Genomic DNA, 24,619 nt, shown 5'->3' with positions numbered 1-24,619 from the left:
ATCAGGTACCTGTGGGTCAAATAGGATGCAGTGTTAAGAAATACTGGATATGAATATTTCATTTCAATAAAACCGGTAAAAGATACAAGAAATATTGGGAGATTTCCCATATAGACCTTGACTTTTTTGCTTTTGAAAAATGAGAGATCTGGTCTTGATCCTGCATTTCAACTTTCCACTGAGACTGGAGCCATCACAGCACTGTTTTCCTTCTAGGTGGGAAACACTTCCAATGTGTGCATTTCTGCCAAAGGCACTAAGCCCAGCCCACTTCATCTGGTGACCCCATGGACACATTGCATGTGGCCCCTCTCAAAGCCTTCCTTGTATGATCTCATTGAACTGAGTTGCAGTGGATGGTTAGATGAGATGGGGGTAGGTGTGGTTGTTGGGAAGAGGGTGAAAGCAGAAGCAAGGCTGGCAGCCTGTGCAGGAGGCAGTCACAACTCCAGGCGAGAGACAGAATTGGGTGGCTGCTTGGAGAGAAGGGACCTTGTAGGAATCAAGAACATGCTAAGTTATATTCTCTGTCCAATTAAGTAGGCAAGGAAATGTGTGATGCAATTGAGGGTTTCCATCTAAAAATTATTAAAATGCAAAAAAAGGCAAACCTCAGTGTTTGGGTATTTCTGATTTGAGGCCAGCCGCCTACTTCTATGATGTCAGATGATGAGACATCACTCTGTTCGTGCTGGCTGGGACTGAGGGTTTTGAGTTGGGGCTCTTCAGTGGGATTTCATGGCTTTCCCGGGTAATGGTTGGCCATCAGCCATGGGCTCTGCATCCTTGCAACACTGTGAAGCCCGTGGTCATCCCCACGTGCTTTCTTCCCTCCCTTCCTAGATTCTTCTTTGTAGGCTCTCCTGTTTATGGAATTATTGGCTGTAGAGTTGGAACTGTGTCCAATATAATTGAGTTGGGAGAGAGATAAGAAGGGTTCTCCTCTTTTCCTTGCTTTACCTGTTATCTCATCAAAATATTTTGGGGCCAGAATTTGGGCTAGAGGCAGCTCTAAATCCTTAGGGTCCTAAGAGAGGAGCAGATTTCATATTGGTCATTCCTTACTGAGGACAGCTTTCACTTCTGAAAACCCAAATTTAGAAGGAGTCTATGATTCTTCCCCTGCCCATCACCCCTGACCCTCATACTTGACCTTTCTAGGAGCAAATCAGGTGGAGTTAAAGGGAATCCGTCATGGGTCTTCCATTTTAATGCCTGTCTGCCTCACTTTTTCCCATAAATGTAGTTCTGAAAAGTTGTTTTTGGTGTGTGTGTGTGTGTGTGTGTGTGTGTGTGTATAAAAGTAATATAATCACTTTCCTATCAGAGGTGATTTTAATAGGTAGGGGCCCTTTCTCGTTTAAATGAAATCACAGAATATAATAACTAAGCTTAAAGGAAAATATATGGTCTATAAAAATATGAACTTAAATTAGTTTATGGCATACTTCATACAGCATAATTCCTTTGTCCAGTGGAAGGGAAAGGAACTATGGACAGGGTTGCGGGATTATGGGTCAGATTTGAGAAAGAGGCTTTTTATTCACTGGAGGAATTAGGGGGTATTTTTCAAAATGTATGTTCAGAAGTGGGAACTCTAACAAACTCGATTGCAATTTCCTCTTTTTCTTGCTGCATTCTGACTGTCTAGATGATGAATTTCCAAGTGTGCAGCATGGTATCTTCCACACTTATAGCCGAGTCAGGTGAGGCAGGATGTGAGAAATGAGGTCGCGGTCCTAAGGCCCTCCTGTCTCTCTGTTAACTGTATGGGAAGGGGTGATGTCAGCCAACCTCGGAGTCAGCGCCCAGTGCTGCTAGCCTGTCTGTGTAACTGTGTGGCCTTGAACACGGGGAACGCCTCTGAGCCATGGCTCTCTCCTCTGTAAAATCAGGCCATCGATAGAACACCCTCATGGTGGCCAGTGGGGTTAAAGGAGATAATGCTAAGTAGGTAGCAACGCAGATCCCAGCACAGAGTAAGCATTCAATTAAAAAAAAAAAAAAAAGAGTTGTTTTTTCCATGGTCTCTTTCTTTTCGGCCCACTCTAGAAGGACACTAAGGCATAGGCAGGGCCTCTCAAAAGTGCCCAGCCTCTAGAAACAATTAGAACCATTCAAAGCTCATGTAAATCAAGGCCTTTAGGAAATATATGTGCAATAGTTTCTCTCCCTTTGTAAATCTGGATTCCTGACCTAACACTGGTCTTGGTTCAGTTATGTAATTATCTGATACTTTGTTGTAACATAGGTGACTCATAGAAAGGGGCTTAATACCCTCTTAGATGAAAAAATGCCTCCCTGCTAAAACAAGGCAACAGAAGGGAATATCCAGCAGTTTCCATAATCCATTTAGAAAGAACATAAGCACACACACACACACACAAATCCTGGGAATCAGTGAGAATTTCCAACACACTTAGGAATTACCTGGGACATCAAACGACTGAGTGTGCACAGCCAGCCGTTTACTTGCCTGACTCCTGGGCTTGCACTGAGTGAGAGAAGGAGCTATGAGGGCACTGCATGAGGACCCACACAGTAAGTCTCCTTGAGTGCCGAACAGACTCAGAAACATGCCTTCGCAATGCATTTGGGGTCAACATTTTTCACAGTGTCGAATTATAACACAAGCCAGTGGAAAATAGGACTCAATTTACATGAGTGTATTTCTTTATATACATTTCAGAAATGTATTTAATTTGCAAGGGAGTCGGCCGAACTCAATGATGGGCAAGTAAGGAGAGAATAAGACAAAATGACATACAAAAATTGAGCAGGCCACTGGCCTCCAAAAGACAAAGAATCCATTACTCTGCCCTGCATCGGGAAAAGTCCCTCATTATCCTAGGCCTGTTCTGAAATATCCTCATAACCAGGGGATGGGAGGGAGAGAAATTCCAAAACTCAGACTCCACGCTATTCGTGTTGGAGCTTCATAACTCTTGTTGTAGGGATGTTTTTCTCCTACCTCAGTTATACATTTCCTCCTATTTTGTACCAACTGAGATGGATATTCATCTGACCATATTACCTAGAATAACTCCTTATGCCAGAGTTCCTCAAATGTGATCCGCCGGGTCCTAGTCCAACACAACATTTCCATGGAGATGTTCCCAGCCACTACGTTTCTGCTTCTGAGATATATACAATGCATGGGAACATAAGATTAAAGGTCTAGAGAAGTCCTGCAGCAAATAATGTATTACACTTCTTAAACCTGTGTGGTCCAAATTATTTGGGGGGCACGTCTAGTCACATCCCACAAAAACTATAACCCAAGGAATAAATTTTGAGAAACTCAAAGTCATCTGAAACTTCTTATGGTGAATTTGAGTCCACGGAATCTTAGCCCTTAAAGGTTTTCTCCAATAGACCATTTTGCGGCCTCTTATCAACCTTCTGAGAGTTCTCCAAACTTCTGTTGAGTTGTGCAGAGCCATTCAGAATCACTGTTTTGATAGGGCTCTGAGTAATGTGAAATATGATAGTCTCTGCCTCCCTGACATTCCAACCCTTCTGAAATAGAAGTCTTTGAGAAAAATAACTGTAAAACTGGGTCTTATTGGTTCAAACTAGAGTATCTATTCCTTTTGCTGCAAATGTCCATACTTGAGATGCACTTCTCCAGACTGATAGCCTCTTAATGGCATTGCCTTGTGGCGTAACAGCCCGAGTTCTACACGTCTCATTAACAAAGTCAAAGACAATCATATGTGTCTCTATTTAGTTTTCTAACTAAACTAGATCTTTTTTTTTTTTTTTAAAGTAGGCTCCACACCAAGCATGGAGCCCAACATGGGGCTTGAACTCATGACCCTGAGATCAAGACCTGAGTCGAGATCTAGAGTCAGATGCCTAACTCAACTAGACCTTTTAATGAGAATATTCAAGTGCCTTTACTAAATATCATATTTTAAAATCTTATTCACAATCTGAACAAGACTTAAAGAAAACTAGCAGTGAGCTATAAGTAACCAGGCTCGTTAGTCTTATTTTCCATGCTCCTAAATATTGTTTTCAAGATATCCTCCCATGGTGCTTCAGATGATGGTACCTCCCAGTTGGATCTGGTTCCTCCCATGCTGGGACTTAAGTTCTCTGGGCAGCTCTTTCTGCCAGGTGTTCTTTACGCTCTTACCTTCTACTCTGCTCACCCAGGAAAGGCCTGATGCTCATTGTCTACTCCTCCACCCCCTCCACCCCTTCTTGCATCATTTACTTTCTGTGTTTACAGGTAAAAAGAGAGAGGATGTAGTTGCTCTTTACCTCTTATTGCCTTTGTACCTGTTGTTCCTTTTCTGGACATCTTGGTCTGTGAGGAGTTCCTGATAGCCAGTCCTTTCTTTTATCTTCAAATCAACTAAAAGTTTGGACAAGTGAACTGTGGAAAAGGTGGGCATCATACCTAATTCTGGGTCTGTCACTGACCTGCTGTGTGACCCTGAGCAAGTCGCCCAACTGGCACTCAGCAGATGGTAGCTATTGATATTATTCTTTGGCCCAGGGTCTCCATCTGTAACATGAGATGGTTGGATTAGGTGATTTTTGAGTTTTTGCTTGAAAATTCTGTGGATGCTTAGCTTATTCATTGAATGTACAGCTGGTTCCCTCGATAACTTGGCAAACATTATTGCTTGGCTTTTGCCACCCAAATGATCTTTTGTAAAGAGAGCCAGAGTTACTAAATTTCAACTTTATATAGAATCATTGAATTTCAGGGCTTACCCACTCCAGTTTCTTTATTTTATAGACAAAGATCAGAGCTTACCACTTACAAATATATTGAGCAGGTTATAGCAAAATTTTGAAAGGGATATAATCATTTTTATGTAAAACCAAGGGGGATAAATCTCTTCCCTCAGCTTTTCTCTTGCTTTTCCTCCTTCCCTCCTTCCTTTCTTCCTGCCTTCCTATTTTTCTTAGATGAGGTCTTAGTTATTAAGTGCTTCCAGATCTTCTTTATTTCACAGTTGCAAAATAAACATTTCTCAGTTTTGGCTGTGTCAAGTACCTTGGCATTATGATTGGAAAAATGTTGGGCATGGAAAGGCACTTCTATATTAAGGAGGAGCAGGGGAATGCAGACCAGCAAGGGTGCTAACTAGTATTCTCTGAGTCTCTGGCTCCCCATTTGCAGAGGGAGCATGTAGACAGAGGAAAGAAAAGGTGGTACAATTCATTGGTATCCTCAGATCAAGTAGAAGCTGATTTTTTCCACTTCTGGGGAGGTGATAGGGACCTCAAGGGCAGATGTTGGATTGTATGCCAGCCCCAGTGTGCTATGCAATGACTCTGGTTAGAAAGGTCTTGGTTGGATAGAAAGTATCCAGCTCTGCCCTTCAAGCTCAGCCTTGAGAGGTACAGCTACAAGTCCAGACCAGGGATCCCCCTGTGCTGGATCCCAGTCCTACATGGTTGTGCTGGATCCTAGTCCTGCATGGCTCCACTGGTCTTGGTGCTTTTTGGTGTCTGATCATCAGCCTTATTCCATTTGGCTTCCCTCCCTATTGCTAGTGTGCCTGATGAAGCAGCAGAACCCTGGACAGGGAAGGAAACCTTATGTGGGCTCCTAATGCACTATTTGACCTTGAACAAATTGCTTGAAACACTTTATTATCTGACTTTTCTGCTCACTATGGAAAATTGTACAACTCAGAAAAATGCAAGGAAGAAAATAAAAGACCCCATAATCCCATAGCCAGAGACATTCAGTGTTAGCCTGTTTTGGGTTTTTCTTCTAGACTAGCTATGTCTCTGTCTCTGTCTCTGTATCTGTATTTGTATCTGTACAGAGATCATATTGTATTTCATTTATAAAAACTTCATATATCTTTAATATTCTCATGCAATTATTACATAATCATTATTAGATACATCATTATTTGCTACTGTTTTGAGTTTTGACATTCAGGTTTCTGTTCTTCTAAATGATGCTACAGTGACTATTTTTAGTATGGATATCTGTCCACATTTAAGGATATTTTCTTAGGCTTTATTCTTGCAAAAGTCAAGAAAGATGAACAAATGGAGCAACTTATGTTCTAGACTCCCAACTTCCTCACCTATCATAAAGCACAGCAGAAACCACAATAATGGCAGCAAACACTTCCCCAGCATACCCTGTGCTGGGCCTGTTTCTAGGAGTTTTACATGTCCCAAGTCATTTAATCTCCCCAGTGGCCCTGTGGGTACCTCCCTGTCATAGAAGTAGCTTGTCCAAAGTGGCACAGTCTGTCAGGGTGGAGGTAGGATTCGACCCAGGTGGTCTGGCTCACAGTCCTTGCTCTGAACTGCTGTGATCATATGGCCCCTGAGGAAAGAACTAAACCCAGTGACCCCTAGGCTACCTTTCCTCCCAATGTTAGCTGCATTATCCTATCCTACACTAGCCATGTGCCCAGGTAACATGGCTGCCTGGTAGGAGTTCACCGGCTCCTTGAATCCTCTTCATCTGCCCATTTGAGTGCCTGATGAGGTTGGGGTCTCACATGTGAGTGGGTGTGAATGGGCACATATGTGTGTGTGCTTATAGAATCTTTGGAATGGAATGGAGCACGCAGAGAGAATGTGAAACAAGAAAGCCCAAGCAATCTATTGGCAAAACAATAAGACACGGGCCATCTCTGCTAATAGCTATAGATAACATCATGGTTTCCTTTTTATCTTAAGGTTCTCAGGCTCCTTGGCTGGGGAATTTGTCATTTGATAATTGGACTGTCACCTCAGCGCAGCAGGGCTGGGATTGGATGTGGCTGTCTGGCACAACCCCATCCCAAAAGCACGTGTCTGCACTTATGATCTGAAGGGCACCTCCCCTTCCCAAGCAACTGCGCCCACATTGTCAAGAGCATTGCTGGGTATGATCATCCATCCTGTGGGGAAAGAGGTCATTGACAGACTCATCACTGCGACAACATGTCCATGCTGCTTTTACTGCTTGCTCAATAGTGAGATTGTGGGGCTCCTTGGGATTCTGACTTAGTAAATCTGGGAGAAGCTGCGACGTGTGCTCCAAGCAGTTACCTTCCTGAGGTTTGTGAAATCTTAGGCAGTGGGTCTCAGCCCTCATAGGGCTTCAGAACCATAGAGACACTTTTTAAAAAAATACCACTTCCTTCTCCCTCTGCTGTCTTGTTCCCTCTCCATCTCCAACTTGAATAATTTATCTGGGATGGAGTCCTGGTGCAGCATTTAAAAAAAAGCTTCTCAAGAGACTTTCATGTGCAGCTGGAGTTGGGAACCACTAGTCTAAGAAATTCTGGCAAGAATAATTTTATGCCTTTACATTTAAGTGCACTTCACATTTTACAAACCTTTTCCACAATTGAACATCACAACAATCCACTAAGGTCAGCAGAGCAGGCATTTTTATGATTGATCCTGGTCCAGAGACGTTGACTAAGTTGCCCAAGGTTGCACAGCTTCTCCCTCATTCAGCAGCACCTGTTCTCTGCCCAGCCCAGGCCAGACCTGCCAGGCCCTCTGGGAGGGGGCAGCCTCCCCTCCCCTTAAGATCTTCTAGGATCAAGTCATCTTAGCTTCCATCAGCTGCCTTGTAGTGTGGATGCTGGGGAGGCTCTTTCTGTTCATTCTCACCCACATCCTTTCTTTGCAGCTGCTCTTCCTTCCTAGAGAGCCTCCTTGTGAAATGTGTAGTTATGATTTCCTCCCCTCCCTGCTGAACAGTTAGATAATGGCTCTGAGAGACAGAAGCCTGGGGACCTGGACGGTGCCAGTCACCCACAGCACCCTGACCTCAGCCTCCATTCTAGCCCTTCACTGCTGGCCCTCTGCAAAAAGCACAGTGCATGGCAGGAGCAGGGAAGCCCCATCCACCAGCAGCTGCCTGGGGATACATTCCCTTCTCCCCAGCTGTCACCTCCCATCCTGAATTCTCACACTCACCCCCCCAAATTTCTCTCCTTTACACCTACCCACCCTTCCATTGGCCCCCCCCACCTGCACCCCCACAGCCTTAAAGCCCACCTGAGTCCTTCCTGTGAGGCTGTTCTGAGGACTGGCGGCCCTTGCAGTGGTGAGTCCCCACTCTGGACATCTGGCTGATTGGAGCTCAGCAAGGTGGAGCAGGGAGAGAGGAACATAACCAGGTAACCGCACACGCTCCTCCACGGTCCTCCACCCAGCAACCCACTAATGGCTCAAACTCTCCTGACACAAACCAAGGACTCTGGCTTCCCTTTACTCTTCTTGTTCAAACCTTTTCCCTTGCACAGGCTGTGTCCTGGAGCGGTTCCCAGCGACTGCAGGCTCTCGGTGTCAGGCTCCTGCAGCCTCAATTCCTGGGAGCGCTGCTGGGCGCGGGGGCGGGGAGGAGGTGGGGCTTTGCCTTCGCAGCAGTGCGGGCAGCAGAGCTGCGTGTAAATCTGCCCTGGGCCAGATTCCCTTCCCTTACCTATTCAGCAGCCTTGTGACTGAGAGGCAGCTGCCACCCCGCAGATTCCTGCAGCAGTCTTGTCTTTCCCTCTGTTAGGGCCTGCCCACTGCGGTTGTTAGCTGATTTGGGGGGTTGGTGTGGAAGGTCAGTCAACATCCTCAATGACATTTGATCCCCCAGGACTGACTTTCAGGAAGGCACGTTCTCAGCTAGCAGGGATGGCTCTCTCCTCTCCTCCTCTCCTCACCTCTCCTTTCCTCTCTCTCTCTCTTTTTTAAGATTTTTATTTATTTATTCATGAGAGACACAGAAAGAGAGGCAGAGACACAGGCTGAGGGAGAAGCAGGCTCCCTGCAGGAAGCTGGATGGGGGACTCAATCCCCAGGGCCCCAGGGTCCCGACCTGAACTGAAAGCAGATGCTCAACTGCTGAGCTACCCAGGTGTCCCTGGCCCCTTCTCATACAACAACCGTATGTGGCTTTTCTGCCCCATCAGAGGATCTGGAAGGAGGGGAAAGGGGTGGATGGACAAGCTCTCCTTTCTCAAAGCAAGGGAAGCAGTGGTGAAGTTTCCCATGGTCAAGAGAGACTGGCTTGGTGAATCTTCACTGTTCTGGTTGGATGTTGTGGCATAGATGGTTGTTAAGCGCGTCCAAGGGTCGTTTACAGTTGCCCCTTTAACTGCCCTGTCATCCACAAGACTGAGCCTCCAACAGCTAAATCAATACTTTTGAAGTCCTGATTTTGGTGGATTGGAGGAGGGTTGACTTTGAACCAGTCTGAACCTCTTTCCTAGAAACTCTCAGTTGGGTCCGATCAGTCTGGGCTAGCCTCTCTATGGAAGAGATGGAAAACCTCCTAGCCATAGGAGCTAGAGGGTCTCATCTATTATCCAGATTCACTTTTTCACTGTATAATGAAAAAAAATTGAGGCCCTGAGAAATCACGTGATTGGGCCAAGGCCACATGGCTGTTATGGCTACTTTATTACAGAACTGGTTTGAAGTCCCACGTGTTAACTCACTCTCTGGACTAAGTGATGCCTCTACAACTAATATCCTGTGAAAGCTTGTGTTCCACTCAGACTTTGAAAAAATCCTAGTAGCCAGGCCTGGCATGGGGACTTCGTACTGACCTAGGTCTGAATCCTGCCTTTCCCACTCAAAAGCTTTGGCTTTGACTGTGGGCACATTTCTCACTCTCTTGAGGCTGATATCTTAACTGTAAAATGGGAATCATTATACTTATTTCAGAGAAATATTGCAGATAAGATCTGCTTAGCACATAATCATTGCTTGATAAAAGAAAGAAGGCTTCTTGGCCAAAATACATAATAGTTTCCTCTTTCCCTGTGCTCTAATTCTGTAGCTGGTTTGTTTTCAGAATTATTTAGCACCTTCACGCTAGCAGTTGGGAGAACAGGGGGCTTTCTTTAGCCTTTTCTTCAGACCCCAAGGGGGATGGCCCTGACAGAGCCTGGGGCCCTTATCATTCCTCTCAGGCTTGGGGCAACTCAGATGTAGAGAGGGATGTGGTAAACCTGGCAATTTGAAAGAAACAAGTACCTCACTGTTACTCTTTTTGAGGCTTGTGAAATCTGTTCAGCTGTGATCTAATCTTTATTAAAGGACTGCTCTATGACCCCCTACCCCACCTCTCAGGCTGGCAGGGGGCTCACTGAGTCAGAGCATGTGAAGAGTATAGGAGCACAGCTCGTAGAAAGGGACTCCTCAGGCCTGGTCATTTCTGAGACCATGGGCATTGGCCTGTTGACCCCTGAGACAACGTGCCTTTTGAAACACTTTTGAGAATGGCTGGGGAGAACACTGGCTTATACCTCCTGACAGCTATGCCTTGTGACCTCACAGAAAGAACTTTTGCTGGGCTTGCAAGAGAAAGCTGCTCTTTTCTTGTTGTGTCCTTTATACCTTAAATCACCATTTCTGAGCTTGACTCCTGGTCGTTCACCTCTTCCCAGAACAAATCCCCATGGAATGTCCAACTCACCAGGGCCAGAGAAGAGCCTCTCTCCACCTCCCCGTGAATTCTCATCTCTCTCAATCCTAAACCTCCTTCAAAGACTACCCAGTTCATATCCAGCTTCCTTCATGAAGTCTTCATATGGACTGGTCTGCTCATATTGCATTTAGTGGAGGTTACCTTGTATTGATATGTACATTTTCAGATTCTAGTCCTCTCTACAGATACATATAGTACGAGTTCTTTACCTCAAAGGGTTGGCAGCCTACTTAAAAAAATAGATGCCTTGGGGGTACCTGGGTGGCTCAGTCAGTTAAACATCCAACTTTTGATTTTGGCTCAGATTATGATCTCAGGGGCCTGGGACTGAGCCCTACATTGAGCTCCATGCTCAGTGGAGACTGCTTGAGGATTTTTTTCTCCCCTCTCTCTCTGTCCCTCCCCCTGCTCACTTTATCTTTCTCTCTAAAATAAATAAATCTTTAAAAAATGTGTCTTGGGGTGCCTGGGTCGCTCAGTTGTTTAAGCATCTGACCCATGATTTTGGCTCGGGTCATGATCTCAGGGTTGTGAGATTGGGCTCTGTGCTGGACATGGGACCTGCTTAAGATTCTCTCTCTCTCATACTGTTGGCTAAAACAATTCACTAGGCCAGTCCAGACCTAAGTAATGGGGAAATAGACTTTGCCTTTTGGTGGTGGAAGGAGCTTCAAAGTCATATTGCAAAGGGCAGAATGGAGAATTTGAACCATTTTGGCAATCAGACTGCCATTGCCATGTTAGGGCTCAGAGGATTCCATTCCCTGAGACTTGCTTGTCTCCCCTCTCTTTCTTACAGATGGCTGAAGCAACATTTCCAAGCACCATGCCCTCATACCACAGAGTCCAAAGGCAAGAAAGGACAAACCTTTCTAAGAATAAGGAAACCTCCAGCTGTCTCCCACCAACCTCTCTTAGGCCACACTTAGGACACATGCTCATCCTAATCAATTTTGTTAAAAATGGGTAAGATTATTGTTCAACATAGGGCTGGGGAGGGCCCCAACTTCTTTGAAGTGCTTGACTTCTAGAAATCTGAACAAAATTGGGGTTCTGAGAGCAAAGAATCAGGGGTGAGGGATGACAGCTGGGCCAGGAATCAGCAGGGAGTGGAGGAGGCAACTTACAGAGTATCTTGTGCCATATGCGTCTTTCTTTCTTTCTTTCTTTCTTTCTTTCTTTCTTTCTTTCTTTCTTTCTTTCTTTCTTCTTTCTTTCTTTCTTTCTTCTTCTTCTTCTTCTTTCTTTCTTTCTTTCTTTCTTTCTTTCTTTCTTTCTTTCCTTTCCTTTCCTTTCCTTTCCTTTATTTTCTTTCTTTCTTTCTTTCTTTCTTTCTTTCTTTCTTTCTTTCTTCTTTCTTCTTTCGTATTTTGGGATTTAGTTTCTTTTAACATACGGACCAAAACACACCTAGTTTTTGCTTTGTTTTATTTTGTTTGGCTTCTTGTTGTTTTTTTTTTTTCCTTTTTCTTTCTTCTTTTCTTTTCTGGGCAAAAATGATAAGATGGAGAAACTCACCCCAAAACAAAGAACAGGAGGTAGTACTCACTGCCAGGGATTTCATCAGCATGTATATAAGTAAGATGTCTGAACTAGAATTTAAAACAATGATTAGGGGCACCTGGGTGGCTAAGTGGTTGAGTGCCTGCCTTCTGCCCAGGGCATGATCCTGGAGTCCCGAGATCTAGTCCCACATTGGGCTCCCTGCATGGAGCCTGCTTCTCCCCTCTGCCTGTGTTTCTGCCTCTCTCTCTCTGTGTGTGTCTCTCATGAATAAGTAAATAAAATCTTTCCAAAAAATAAATAAAACAATGATTATGAAGATAGTAGCTGGGCTTGAAACAAAGCGTAGAAGACACTAGAGAATCCCTTGTTATAGAGATAAAAGAACTAAAATCCAGTTCGGCTGAAATAAAAGTGCTATTACTGAGATGCAGTCCCAAGTGGAAGCCATAAAATGAGGATCAAGGAATCAGAAGAGTGAATTAGTGATATAGAGGATAAAGTGATGGGAAACAAGGATGCTGAAAAGAAGAGTGAAAGAAAATAAATAGATCACAACAATAAACTTAGGGAACTCAGTGATTTCACAAAGTAAAATAATATTCATATTATAAGAGTCCCAGGAGATGAAGAGTGGAGAAAAAAAGACAGAAGGTTTATTTGAAGAAATTATAGCTGAGAACTACCCTAATCTGGGAAAGGAAACAGGCATTCAAGTTTGTAAGGCGCAGTGAATTCCCCTCAAAATCAACAAAAATAGGTCAACACCTCAACATATTATAGTGAAACTTGCACATTATAAAGAGAAAATCCTGAGAGCAGCTCAGGACAAGTGGTCCTTAACTTACAAGGGTAGACACAAAAAGGCTGGTAACAGACCTGTCCACAGCGACCTGGCAGGCTAGAAATGATTGGCATGATATATTCAACATGCTAAATGGGAAAAATATGCAACTAAGAATACTCTATCCAGCAAGGCTGTCATTCTAATATACGTTTATATTAAGCCTGCATGTGTTAGGATCTGGAGAATCAAAGGTGAGCAGAGCGTTAATGTTTTTAGGAGGGAGATTATAAGAGATGTCAGACACATGTAAGCAACCGACTGTAGTACAGTGTAATGAGTGGTAGACACTGGGGGTCAGGCTTTCAGGGTATTCATGAGGGCCTAGATCCTGCCCTGGTGTTCTTCACTCATCATCACTGCTTTCTGACTAAGGGAGTGAAGTGCAAAGAGAAGTGCAGGAATCAAGATACAACTTTATTATTATCCATAGTAGTACCCAGTTACCTGCAACTCTGGAGTAGCAGGCCAAATTGAAACACTGTTGAGACCACAGACAAATGTGTGTGGGGGGTCTTTATTCCGATCTACCTTGGAACAAGCTTTCTTGAGGGTCACTTGCAGGAAGGAGGGAAAGAGCAAGACTCCAAGGTGGATGTAAGCCTACTTTCTCAGCTGGTTTCATAGACTGAGGGTCACATGGATGGAGAAGAAAGTAGCCTGCTTTGACCCAAGGAGTCAGGAACTGAAAGATGGGTTGGTTATGCAGGCTGATTTAAGGCATAGCAACTCTGCTAACTAGTAAAATGCAGCCCAACAAATGTTTTGGGCTCTACCCTTGTGATTAGGAATATAGCCTTCCTTAGAGGCCATATGGGGAAAACTATAGAAGTGCTGCTGTTGAGTCATGCAGCAGGCACTCTGAGTAGGTAGGAAGGGCCATGAATTTTTCCTGGGGAAAGTGTCCCAGGGAAGTGGACACGTCAGCCAACCTTGCAGGAGGAGTCAGAGTTTTCAATATCAAAAGAAAATTCTTAATAGGAGGAATGGCTTGAGGAGAGGCACAGACCCTGAGAAAGGGATGATGTGTCCAAGGAACTGGGGGTGTGGGTCACATGGGGGGATAAAAGAGCATGGGGGGGCTGGACTCAGAATGTGGTCTGAGTTGGACTCAGACTGTGAAGAGTCACAAAGCAAGTAGAAGTTGAATTCATTCTGAAGGTAGTGAAGGGGAGCAAGCAAGAGTTTTAAGTCAGAGGCATAGCAGGCTCCGATCCCGTTTTGGAGGGATCCCTTTGGCTGGAGTAGAAGCAGCAATGGTAAAGAGACTACTGGTGGGGACCTGAGTCCACTCGAGTCAGGACAGTCTGACACAGATGAAGTAAAAAGCAATCAGTAAGGTATTTGTGGCATAAAAGAAAATGTGATAAACTTTGCTCCAAAAGTGTTACTAATATTACACACTCAATTGTTTGGGAATACATGGACACTTTTGCAGTGTTTCATAGCAGAGATGCAATAATTAAAATCTGATTTTGCAAATGGAAAAAAAAAGCAGTCCGACTTTTGGTCAGTTTTATTACTGCTTTTAAATCATCTGCCTGTAGGAGGGCAAACCTCTCTCAAGGCACAGCCTTGGTGTGCCATGGATGGAAGGTTCCTACAGGAATCTAGTCTAGAAGAGATTATAGTCACTTACCGAGCATGTGCCCAGAGCTCATGGATGGATGGGCTAAGTGTGCAGTTCAGAGGTGGATTTGTTTTTTTTTTTAATAATAAATTTATTTTTTATTGGTGTTCAATTTGCCAACATACAGAATAATACCCAGTGCTCATCCCGTCAAGTGCCCCCCTCCGTGCCCGTCACCCATTCACCCCCACCCCCCGCCCTCCTCCCTTTCCACCACCCCTAGTTCGTTTCCCAGAGTTAGGAGTCTTTATGTTCTGTCTCCCTTTCTGATATTTCCCACACATATCTTCTCCCTTCCCTTATATTCCCTTTCACTATTATTTATATTCCCCAAATGAATGAGAACATATAATGTTTGTCCTTCTCCGATTGACTTACTTCACTCAGCATAATACCCTCCAGTTCCATCCACATTGAAGCAAATGATGGGTATTTGTCGTTTCTAATGGCTGAGTAATATTCCATTGTATACATAAACCACATCTTCTTTATCCATTCATCTTTCATTGGACACCGAGGCTCCTTCCACAGTTTGGCTATTATGGACATGGCTGCTAGAAACACTTGGGTGCAGGTGTCCCGGCGTTTCATTGCATCTGTATCTTTGGGGTAAATCCCCAACAGTGCAATTGCTGGGTTGTAGGGCAGGTTTATTTTTAACTGTTTGAGGAACCACAGTTTTCCAGAGTGGCTGCACCATTTCACATTCCCACCAACAGTGTAAGAGGGTTCCCTTTTCTCCGCATCCTCTCCAGCATTTGTGGTTTCCTGCCTTGTTAATTTTCCCCATTCTCACTGGTGTTAGGTGGTATCTCATTGTGGTTTTGATTTGTATTTCCCTGATGGCAAGTGATGCAGAGCATTTTCTCATGTGCGTGTTGGCCATGTCTATGTCTTCAGAGGTGGATTTGAAAAGAACCTTTGTATTTGGGGTTTTGCTGTGCCAGGCTTCAGAAAATTCCCTTCTGAGAGTTTCTTACTAGTAGAAAATGTGCACACCCACTGGGAAGGCAAGGAGCAGAAGTGGGATGGGAGTGGTTGTCATCATTCCACAGACCTCAGGGGGCAGAATGTCACAAATTACATCTCTTCTGGTCATACTGGTCTCCCCTTCACCCTCTCCAGGAGCCTGAGAAGCTCTCTCTGGCCTGTTCGGATGGGGTGGTAAGGAACAGTATTTCTTTTGTTCCTAGAACTTCCTCCATAAAATAATTAGAGCCACCAGCAAATAGCTAAGGGGAGATGTTTGACAAATAGGTGTGTCTCACCTTTTGGAGTCACTTGAACCATCATTATCATGTTCATTTGGGCTGTACTTGAAAAGCCATCAGAGTTCTGGGAAGTGCTGCTGCTGTCCTCACCTTCTGCCCTCCATGGATAGCACCATAGCACCTACAATACTCATTGGCAGCATCGCTGTGTGATCAGCGCAATGCTATTGTAGCTTTCCCTGGGCAGCAAAGGCAGGGGCAGAGGCTTCTAGAGAAGCCTGGAGGGGTGGAGGCTGGCTGACAAAGAGTTTCGGTTTGTTTCTAATTAAACCTATTTGTCAAGAGCATCGCTAATTCTATAATCTTGAAGTCTGAAGCAAGGAGTCCATGTGTGGATTCAGGAATTCCTTACTTGATGTCATAGCCATGTTCCTCATTGCATTTTAGTGTCGATTTATCTAAGCCATGACATCTTTCTCTTGCTAAAAGAGCCAGAGAAACACCTGGATACAGTAGACACTTGCTATTTTTTTCATTTGTTTCTTTGGGGTCTTATTTGTTTGTGGTCATATCTATTTGCTGTTGACCTGCTGCTTGACTTTGAGCAGAGCACCTCTCTGCTGTATCTCAGTTTCAGAGTTACTGTGAAAGTAACAAAAACAAGATGAATTACACATAGAATGTCGTATCACAGGTAAACGTGAAGGAGTCATTTAGTTTTTATGTATTATTTGTATTTGCAGGAAACTGAAATGATTCATTGGAAATCTGGTGATTATTCTTAGGTCTGCCTTTACATAGTTCATGTCCAGCTTGTACAGTTTTAGGTAGTATCCATAAACAGTGGAAAATCTGCAGTTATTTGGTTAATTTAAACAATGGGTCTGACCTTGATTAATTTGACACTACTCAAGTGAGCCAAAAACTTGCTTTCAGATCATAATCCTTGCTTGGAAATTAGAGAAAATAGTCATACTCAGGGGGCTTCCTGCACCCACTTTAAACCAAGGCTCTGTTCAGCCACTTTTCAGGTGTTTGGCTTCAAGTCAGAGCTATTCGTGGGAAGTGGGCTTTCTGGTGGTTATTTTACTTCAACCAGCAGTGAACCAATGGAAGAATTCTCTCTGTGGTGTAAAACCAGAATTGAGAATTTCAAGTCTGGACTGGAAGGTAGTGTGGTTCAGTAGAAGAATACAGACTTGATGTTTTGGTATACTGGTTCCATGTACCGGGCTGTGTGATTTGGGGAGAATTATTTCAACTCACAGAAAGTCAGTTTCCTTATCTGTGAAATATAGAAAATAATGTCTATCCCAAAGGATGAGTAGGCTAATTCGTGAGATAGCATATTTAAAATGTCCTGAATACACTCAGTAATTGATTAATGTCAAAGGTAGCTATTACTATAATTAGGCTCTACAGATTAGGTGGTGGTGGTTCTGCAATTAATTGGGTTCAGTTAGTTTTCTTTTGGTTACAAGAGACTAAAAATCTGGCTCAAACCATCTTATTCAAAAAAGAAAAATTCATTAACTCATATAACTTTAGCCAAAATTGGGCTAAGTTGGCAGAGCTACGATAAGAGCAGGGTGAAACATGGCAAGGTGTAGAGAGTGAATGACTCCTCTTCAGTAGGGCCACCACATTTAGCAAATAAAAATACCCATACCCAGAAGTTTGATAAAAACCCCAACTGCTGAGTTTTTGTAATTTATTGAAAAATGCTGAATACAGGACATTTAGGGTGCCCTGAGAAAACCAATACAAGAAGCAGGACAAAAATCATTAAATATGAGACATATCTTGTAATATACAAGATGCCTGGCAATGCTTCTCCTTGGGGTATTGACACCAATGAAATTTATTTTATTTTATTTTATTTTATTTTATTTTATTTTATTTTAATTTATTTTATTTTATTTTATTTTATTTTATTTTATTTATTATTTGTTTTTTTTTAGACACCAATGAAATTTTACTCAGACTTGTAAACAGTGTTTACAACTAGTACCAGTAGATTCAATTCATTTTATCCTCATATCAATCAAATTAACCAGAGCTTTTGCTGGAAAATTCACAATAAGTCTAATGTGCTTACTACGTTACTTGAAACTGATAAAATTCTTTTAAAGAGTTTGGCTTAAAAAATAATAAAACTGAGCTTTAGGTACCATGTGATCCAGGAGGTAAATTTTGTTTGTCTCTCTTGATGTAATTTTGCTGTCCATGTTGGCTTCTAATGGCACTAAGATGGCTAGTAACCCTAGGCACATATTCTTCTGTTTTCTAGTCCAATAAAAAGAGTATTTCTCTTGACCTGACAAAATCCACAATCTGATTTTCATTGATCAGAATTCTATCTCATTCTCTTATCTGAACAAATTATTAGGCCAGGGGAATGGCATGTTCTGATTGGACATATCAGGATCACATGCTCTAAGGTTGGAGTCAGTTTGACCTAAAGCATGTGGACTGAGCATGGGATCTGGAGGTAATTTTCCCGAAGGAAAACTGGTGCTCTGTAACAAGAAGAAGGGACAAAATAGATGGTAGGTAGAGAAAAAAATAACTCCCTCAATCCCAAACAAAATGAACAACAATAGCAAATATCTACCATATCCAGGTGTTTCTGTGGTTCTTTTAGCCAGAGGAAGATGTCATAACTTAGATAAATCTACACTAAAACATGATAAGGATCACATCTCTGACTTTAGGTAAGTAATTACTGAATCCATACATGAATTCCTTGCTTCAAATTTCAAGATTATAGAATTATCAATGCTTTTGCATACTTCTTTCTTAAAAAGTTTGAAAAAGTACTTTGAAAAAGTACTTTTTCAAAATTGCAATATAATTATTGTTTCATTCTGATTATTAAGATAATATATGCACAAAGGGATATAGAACAAAGTAAGTCACCAATAATCTCATAAGCCAAAGATAGCTCCTGTCAATATTTTGGTATAAATATTCCAGATGTTTTTCATGTATGTGTGGGTGAGAGATGGTGTCTTGCAACAAATAGTTAAAAATAAAATCAAACTTAAAAGTACTTTATTACTCTTTTAAATTTAACAATATGTTCTGGACATCTTTTCATTCTAATAAATATAGATTCTAAAAGTTACAACTTTAAGATCGCATACATTTGAACAAAAATACAACTGTTCAACCACTCTTGCCTTAATTTTTCATGATTATGAGCAAACATTGATGAAATATCCTTACCTGTATATTTATTATCTAGTGATTTCTTGTGACTAACTCCTACAAGTGGAATTGTTGTGCTAATACTTACGTTTAAAGGCTTTGACATGAATTACTAAAATGCCCTCCAGAAAGCCATGCCTGCACTGGGTAGCATTCCCAGATAAAATAATTAATTTATCCAATTAATTTGAATTCCAAATAAACAGTGAATAATTTTTTATATAAGAATATTCCAAATGAGTGAACGGTTTTTTTTGTTTGTTTTTTGCACCACCGGAGCTGCCCTGTTTTCTTTTTAGTTTAAAAAAGAAAAACATTTAAAGAGGAAAAAAAAAGAGTATCCCAAATACTGCAAAATCATCTGAGATTCGAATTTAACTGGGATCCTTTTTTTTTTTTTTAAACATTTGAGGGTTATTTTAATCAATTTAGCAGCATCACTGAGTCTACTGAAGTTCTAGGCAGTGTATGAAGCACTGGAAATACAAAGAGAAGCACAATAGATTTTCTTTCCTTAGAGGAGGAAAGGATCCTGTATTTTTATTTGCTCAATCTGGCAACTCTAAGACTGGGTATAAATCTCAGTTCACAAATCCAGTAGGGCTCTGCCGCCTCATTGTCAGGCTGGGAACCCCACGCCTCAGGTCTGGCCACCTTGTGTGCTCAACAACCATTCCCTCCAAAGTCTGGCAGTGTCCAGGGATGCAGCCATCTAGTAGCATGTGGATTCCTGCTCTTTTCTTATCCTTGACTTCTAACCTTCCCCGCCCCCCCCCCCACCAGATGTAAAGGAGTCTCTGCTTCTCATATTGTATTAGCTGCTAGGGCTGCTGTAAGGAAATAGCACATGCTGGGTGGCTCGAACAACAGAATTTCATATTCTTACAGTTCTGGAGGCTAGAAGTCCATGATCAGATGCCAGCAGGTTTGATTTGTGGTGAGATCTCTCTCCTAGTTTGCTGACCACTACTTTTACACTGCTCTCATATGACCTTTCCTCTATTCTCTCTCTCTCTCTCTCTCTCTCTCTCACACACACACACACACAGAGGGAGAGAGAGAGAGAGAGAGGGAGAGAGAGAGAGAGGGAGAGAGTCAGGGTCTATTCCTTTTTCTAGGACACCCATCCTATGGGACCTGGGTCCAACCCCTATGGCCTCATTTAAACTTGCATTAATTACTTCCTTAGGAAACCCCATCCCCAAATATAGCTACATTGGGTATTAGGGCTTCAGCATATGGATACTGGGAGGACACAAATATTCAGTCCATAACAGACACCCTAAAGGTGTTCTCCTCTTATTGCTTTCAAAGCCTCTTGAGGAATTCAGGATCTTGAAAAACAAAGCAGGCAACCTTTGCTTATAAATAGAATAACAAAATTTGTCATTTGAATTCAAAAACTTAAAGAATAACTTCACTGAAAAATGTGCAACCTTAATAAATTGAATAACTATTTATTGAAGCAATGTATCTTCCAAATAATGTTTTTTGGCACACAAAGACCATCTTGTGGAAACATAAAGTGTGCACTATCATCTATCTATCTATCTATCTATCTATCTATCTATCTATCAATCATCTATCTATCTATCTATCTATCTATCTATCTATCATCTATCTTCATCTACTTGAAGTATATAATAACAGTAATGGTCATAGCTACCAGTATGATATGAAAATATTATCTTATATTCTCACAGTGTGATGCAGCTTCAATTCTTGTTTGTTTCATTTATTAGATGAACAAGAATAGCTGGGCTAAGATGATCTCTGTAGCATTCCAAAAGCAATGTGTTTTTTTTTTTTCTGTGTAGAAAGTATATGTATGATTTTCAGTTTCTCTTTTATAGTTTTCTGTAGGCCCTTCTTGTTGAAGCAAGTGAATGAGGGTATATTTTTAGGATCAGAAAATGTTATTTCCGTCTTGAAAAATGTTAAGAGGTGGTTATAGAAATAAGAGAGAAACAAATAGAAGAAATCACCAGCTCTGTATGAGAATGTTTATGGCATCTGCTTTCACATTGAATACTCTAGTTGGGCTATTGACTTGATGGGTATTAAATAGTACCTTGTTTAATTGGCATTTCATTGGTGACTCTAAGGTACATACATGCTCTTAAAGATAATGGTGAACACTAAGCCATGAGAGTGTCCTGACAGTTTCATTATGGTTGTCTGAAGCATAAACCATAGCCCTAAACTTGTGCCGTGCCATTTCTCTACCTTTCTGGGAATGTACAGGGTTTTGGTGATTTGCCCCCAGAGGACCCAAAATTTTTATCAAGCTCAAGGTTACAAGGAATGCCAAATTCCACATCATTCACAGAGATGTCAGAATGCTTGGGGAATAACTGTTGAGCCTAACTCTGAAAACAGTGATGAAAGCAACAAGTGTGGAGAAGAAATTGAGATAGTCATTGGTTCACACTGGGTCCAGGAAGAGGCAGGATCATCCAGATTCTGTCCCAATCTTCTCCTGCTGATGTATGGCCAAGCTCTGGGGAGGGGAGGCCATTTGGAGGGTGATTCCTGCTAGCTATTTCCAGAGACTGATTTTAGGTGGAAAGGAAGGGGTCTTTTAAAAATAACTTCATGGGGGAATTCTCGAATTTAGTATTGCTCAGTTATATTATATTGCAGACATAAGAAACTTGGGATTCACCATGACTATTTTAGCTTATGTCTAATGGGAAATTAATTTAAAGGAAGACAACATGGTAGTCTTATTCTCTAGAAGGAACTTTAAAGAATTTTTGGCTTCTCATACAGTTCTGAATAGTCAAAAGAAAAAAGTAGGTTAATTTAAACTTGTTTTATTCAGCAAAGGGTTAAGTGAATGTTGGATTACCAGATTGGTCTCTACTTGCAAAGGAATTATAAACCAGTGGTGATCAACATTAGGTGTTCAAATTTAGACTCCCCCACCCCCTTTGCTGCCACCCACCAAGTGCCCTGTCCTATGCTGGATTTGGAATTTTGTGCACTAGTTGACTAAAGGTCATTCTTATGGTGACCCTGTCACTAGCCAATGTCCCCATCTTTCTTGTATAGTAAAGGCATTGGCACATAATTTGGTATTGGTGTTAAGCTTCACTGGTTGAGACAAGATAAAAATCATTATGTTTGCCTAAAGTGCTGAATCTTTAGCTTTAATCAGATGTTTACTGGATTTCATCCAACTGAAACTGTATTGAATTGTGAAGGAAGAGAACACATTTAAAGATCATATGTGAAGTGATAGAAATGTATCATGAATGACCATATCTAAAAGTAAGGTGTAAGGAACGGTTTTATAATATGTAATCTCTCCAGGGTAAAAACCCCATACAACACATAATCTTTTGCACATATTATGTCAATGAACATTTCTAGAAATTATGTGTACAAGTGAGAACTGGAAGTTTAGAGAGGAGTGAGTAACAGACCTTCAAAAAAAGCATGCAGTCTCCAAGTCCTAGAATTTTAAGATAGAGATAAGACTGAAGACTGGGATAAGACTGACAGATAAATGTTATTCAAACCCAAGCGAAACATAATGGTTGTTGTAGTAGTAAAAGACAGTGTTTCAACAGATTCAGTACATATGTATTGAATTTCTACTATGTACTAGGCAGTGGGGATACAACAACAAAAGAAGATTTCCTTCTTTAGTCAAGAGCCTGTAAGTATGTGTGCATGCACGTGTACATGTGTGCATGTGTGTGTTGATGGTGGAGATGCAGATACTAATTCAGTAAGCCCAAATGTAAAACTGCAACTGTGACAAGTACAGATATCCACATATAAGAGCCTAAAATAGGGCAGCCCCGGTGGCACAGTGGTTTAGTGCTGCCTGCAGCCCAGGATGTGATCCTGGAGACCTGGGATCAAGTCCCATATCGGGCTCCTTGCGTGGAGCCTGCTTCTCCCTCTGCCTGTGTCTCTGCCTCTCTGTGGTATGTATCTCTCATGAATAAATAAATAAATAAAATCTTTTAAAAAAGAGCCTAAAATATGGGGATTTGACTTAATGACATTGTAGCTGATATTTGAATGATGAGCAGAAGGCAAACAGGAAAAAGTTTGAGAAACAGCATTCTAGGAAGAGGTGACAGCATGTGCAGATTCTGTGGTGGAAAAAAAGATGATGAGCATGAGAGACTGGGGTGCCAAGAGATAAGGCAAACAAGCAAGGCAGAGGGTTAAGAGATTTATCTTTAGTGGAAGAACAGTAGGACACCATGAGCATATTTAAAGCAAGTTGCAATGGAGTGATATGACCAGATTTGTATTTGAAAATATCTGTCTGGCCACAGTGGAATAGGGTGGATGGACTGAATGTATGTAGGGGACTATTACAAAACTTATGCAACATCCAGGTAGAAGATGGGACTAGGGCAGTAGTAATGGAGGTAGAAGGTGAATGAATCAGAGGATCCATGAAGGAGGTGAGAGCTTCAGGACATGGGGATGGATTAGAGGCATTGGTTAGAGAGAAAGAGATGGAGGAGAGGAAGAGGATGGCTTCTAGGATTAATAATACAAAGGGTAGGGAATCCCATAGTCATTTCCTTCTGATATCAAATTGAATTATAATTTAGGAATATGTGTAGGGGATGAAGACAGTGAGCATATTTAAAAATAATTTTAATTTTTTTAAAAGCAATACAGGTGCACGGTTTATAAACCCAAATAATGCTATAAGGCTTCTGAGGAAAACCAGCTAGCCCTGCTTCTCTCTTTACCACAAATCTGAGTCCTCAGGTGCAACCACATTCAATAATTTTAACAGTTTGTTTCTGGTATTTACTTTTATTTTTCTCCATAAATGCTTAAATTGATATATCTTGAGTTCTTTTTTTCATTTAACAAATATTTGTAAAGCTCTTGCTATGTGCCAGTGTTCTCGGCATGGATACATTAGTGAACAAATCATGAATACCTGTAGTGAACAAAACACACTGCTCTCATGGGGCTTTCACTGCAATGGAGAGAATAAGCAAACGTTTAAATAAAATACCTGTCTAACCATCTCATTATTTAGAGGTGGTGCTCTATATAGAATGGTTATGAATAATATGGAGAAAAATAAAGTTCCATGATGATGTAGGGAATATTAAGGAAGAAATGTAATGTTAAATAAGAGTGAAGGAAAGGATGACCTTACAAGAAAAGATGGCATCTGAGCAAAGACCTGAAGGATGGGAAGGAGAAGCACTGAGGATGTGTAGGAAAAGGACCTTTTAAGCAAAGGAAACAGCAAGTGCAAAAGCCCTGAGCTAGAAGGACATATGGTATACCTGAAGAACAGAATAGCAGAGGCCCTTTTTGTGGGAGGAAAGTGAATGAGGGTAGAACAATAGGGGTAAGATTAGAGCTGTAACGTGGACAACATAGATTGTGTAGGGCCTTGTGGGCTACTTTCAGGACTTTGACTCTTACTCTGAGTGATTACCTCTTGTCTCATGACATCTTATGCCCACTTCTCTGCCTCCAGCATAATTTTTTGTTTAAATCACTGTTTAGTGTTTACATCATTATCACTAAGTATTATTTTCTGCATTTCCAAGCAGTATATTATGATAATGTTCATTTAATCTCTTGTAAACATGTCATTAATAATTGCATTTTCTTTACCTGCTTAATTTTCTGTGCATGTATTTATGATTCTCTTCAAACTCTCCAACAGAGGTGGAAAACCTGTCTACTGATCATTTTCTATGTGACCAAATACATCAGGCTCTCTGTCAGTTCCTTTTTTTACCCTGTAATCTTCCATTCTCTCACTCCAATCTTGCCTGTTGTCTCTCTGCCCCAGCACA

The 24,619-nt window shown here is 41.8% G+C and overlaps 1 protein-coding gene across 4 annotated transcripts in view; it reads left to right on the top strand.

Moving 5' to 3' along the window:
- The window catches only part of GALNT8 (polypeptide N-acetylgalactosaminyltransferase 8), a 134,486-nt gene that overhangs the window by 103,431 nt on the left and 6,436 nt on the right, over window positions 1-24,619 (top strand). For 3 of the 4 annotated variants that reach the window (XM_049102349.1, XM_049102348.1, XM_049102351.1), the window contains one exon: window positions 11,217-11,383. The exons of the other annotated variant lie outside the window; for it this stretch is intronic. In XM_049102349.1, coding sequence (XP_048958306.1) covers window positions 11,217-11,383 — 167 coding nt within the window. The remainder of the gene's footprint in view (window positions 1-11,216; window positions 11,384-24,619) is intronic. 4 annotated transcript variants of the gene reach the window in all.

Source organism: Canis lupus, chromosome 27 (assembly GCF_003254725.2).
Source record: "Canis lupus dingo isolate Sandy chromosome 27, ASM325472v2, whole genome shotgun sequence".
NCBI lineage: Eukaryota > Metazoa > Chordata > Mammalia > Carnivora > Canidae > Canis > Canis lupus.
This window is presented reverse-complemented; position numbering and strand designations above follow the sequence as displayed.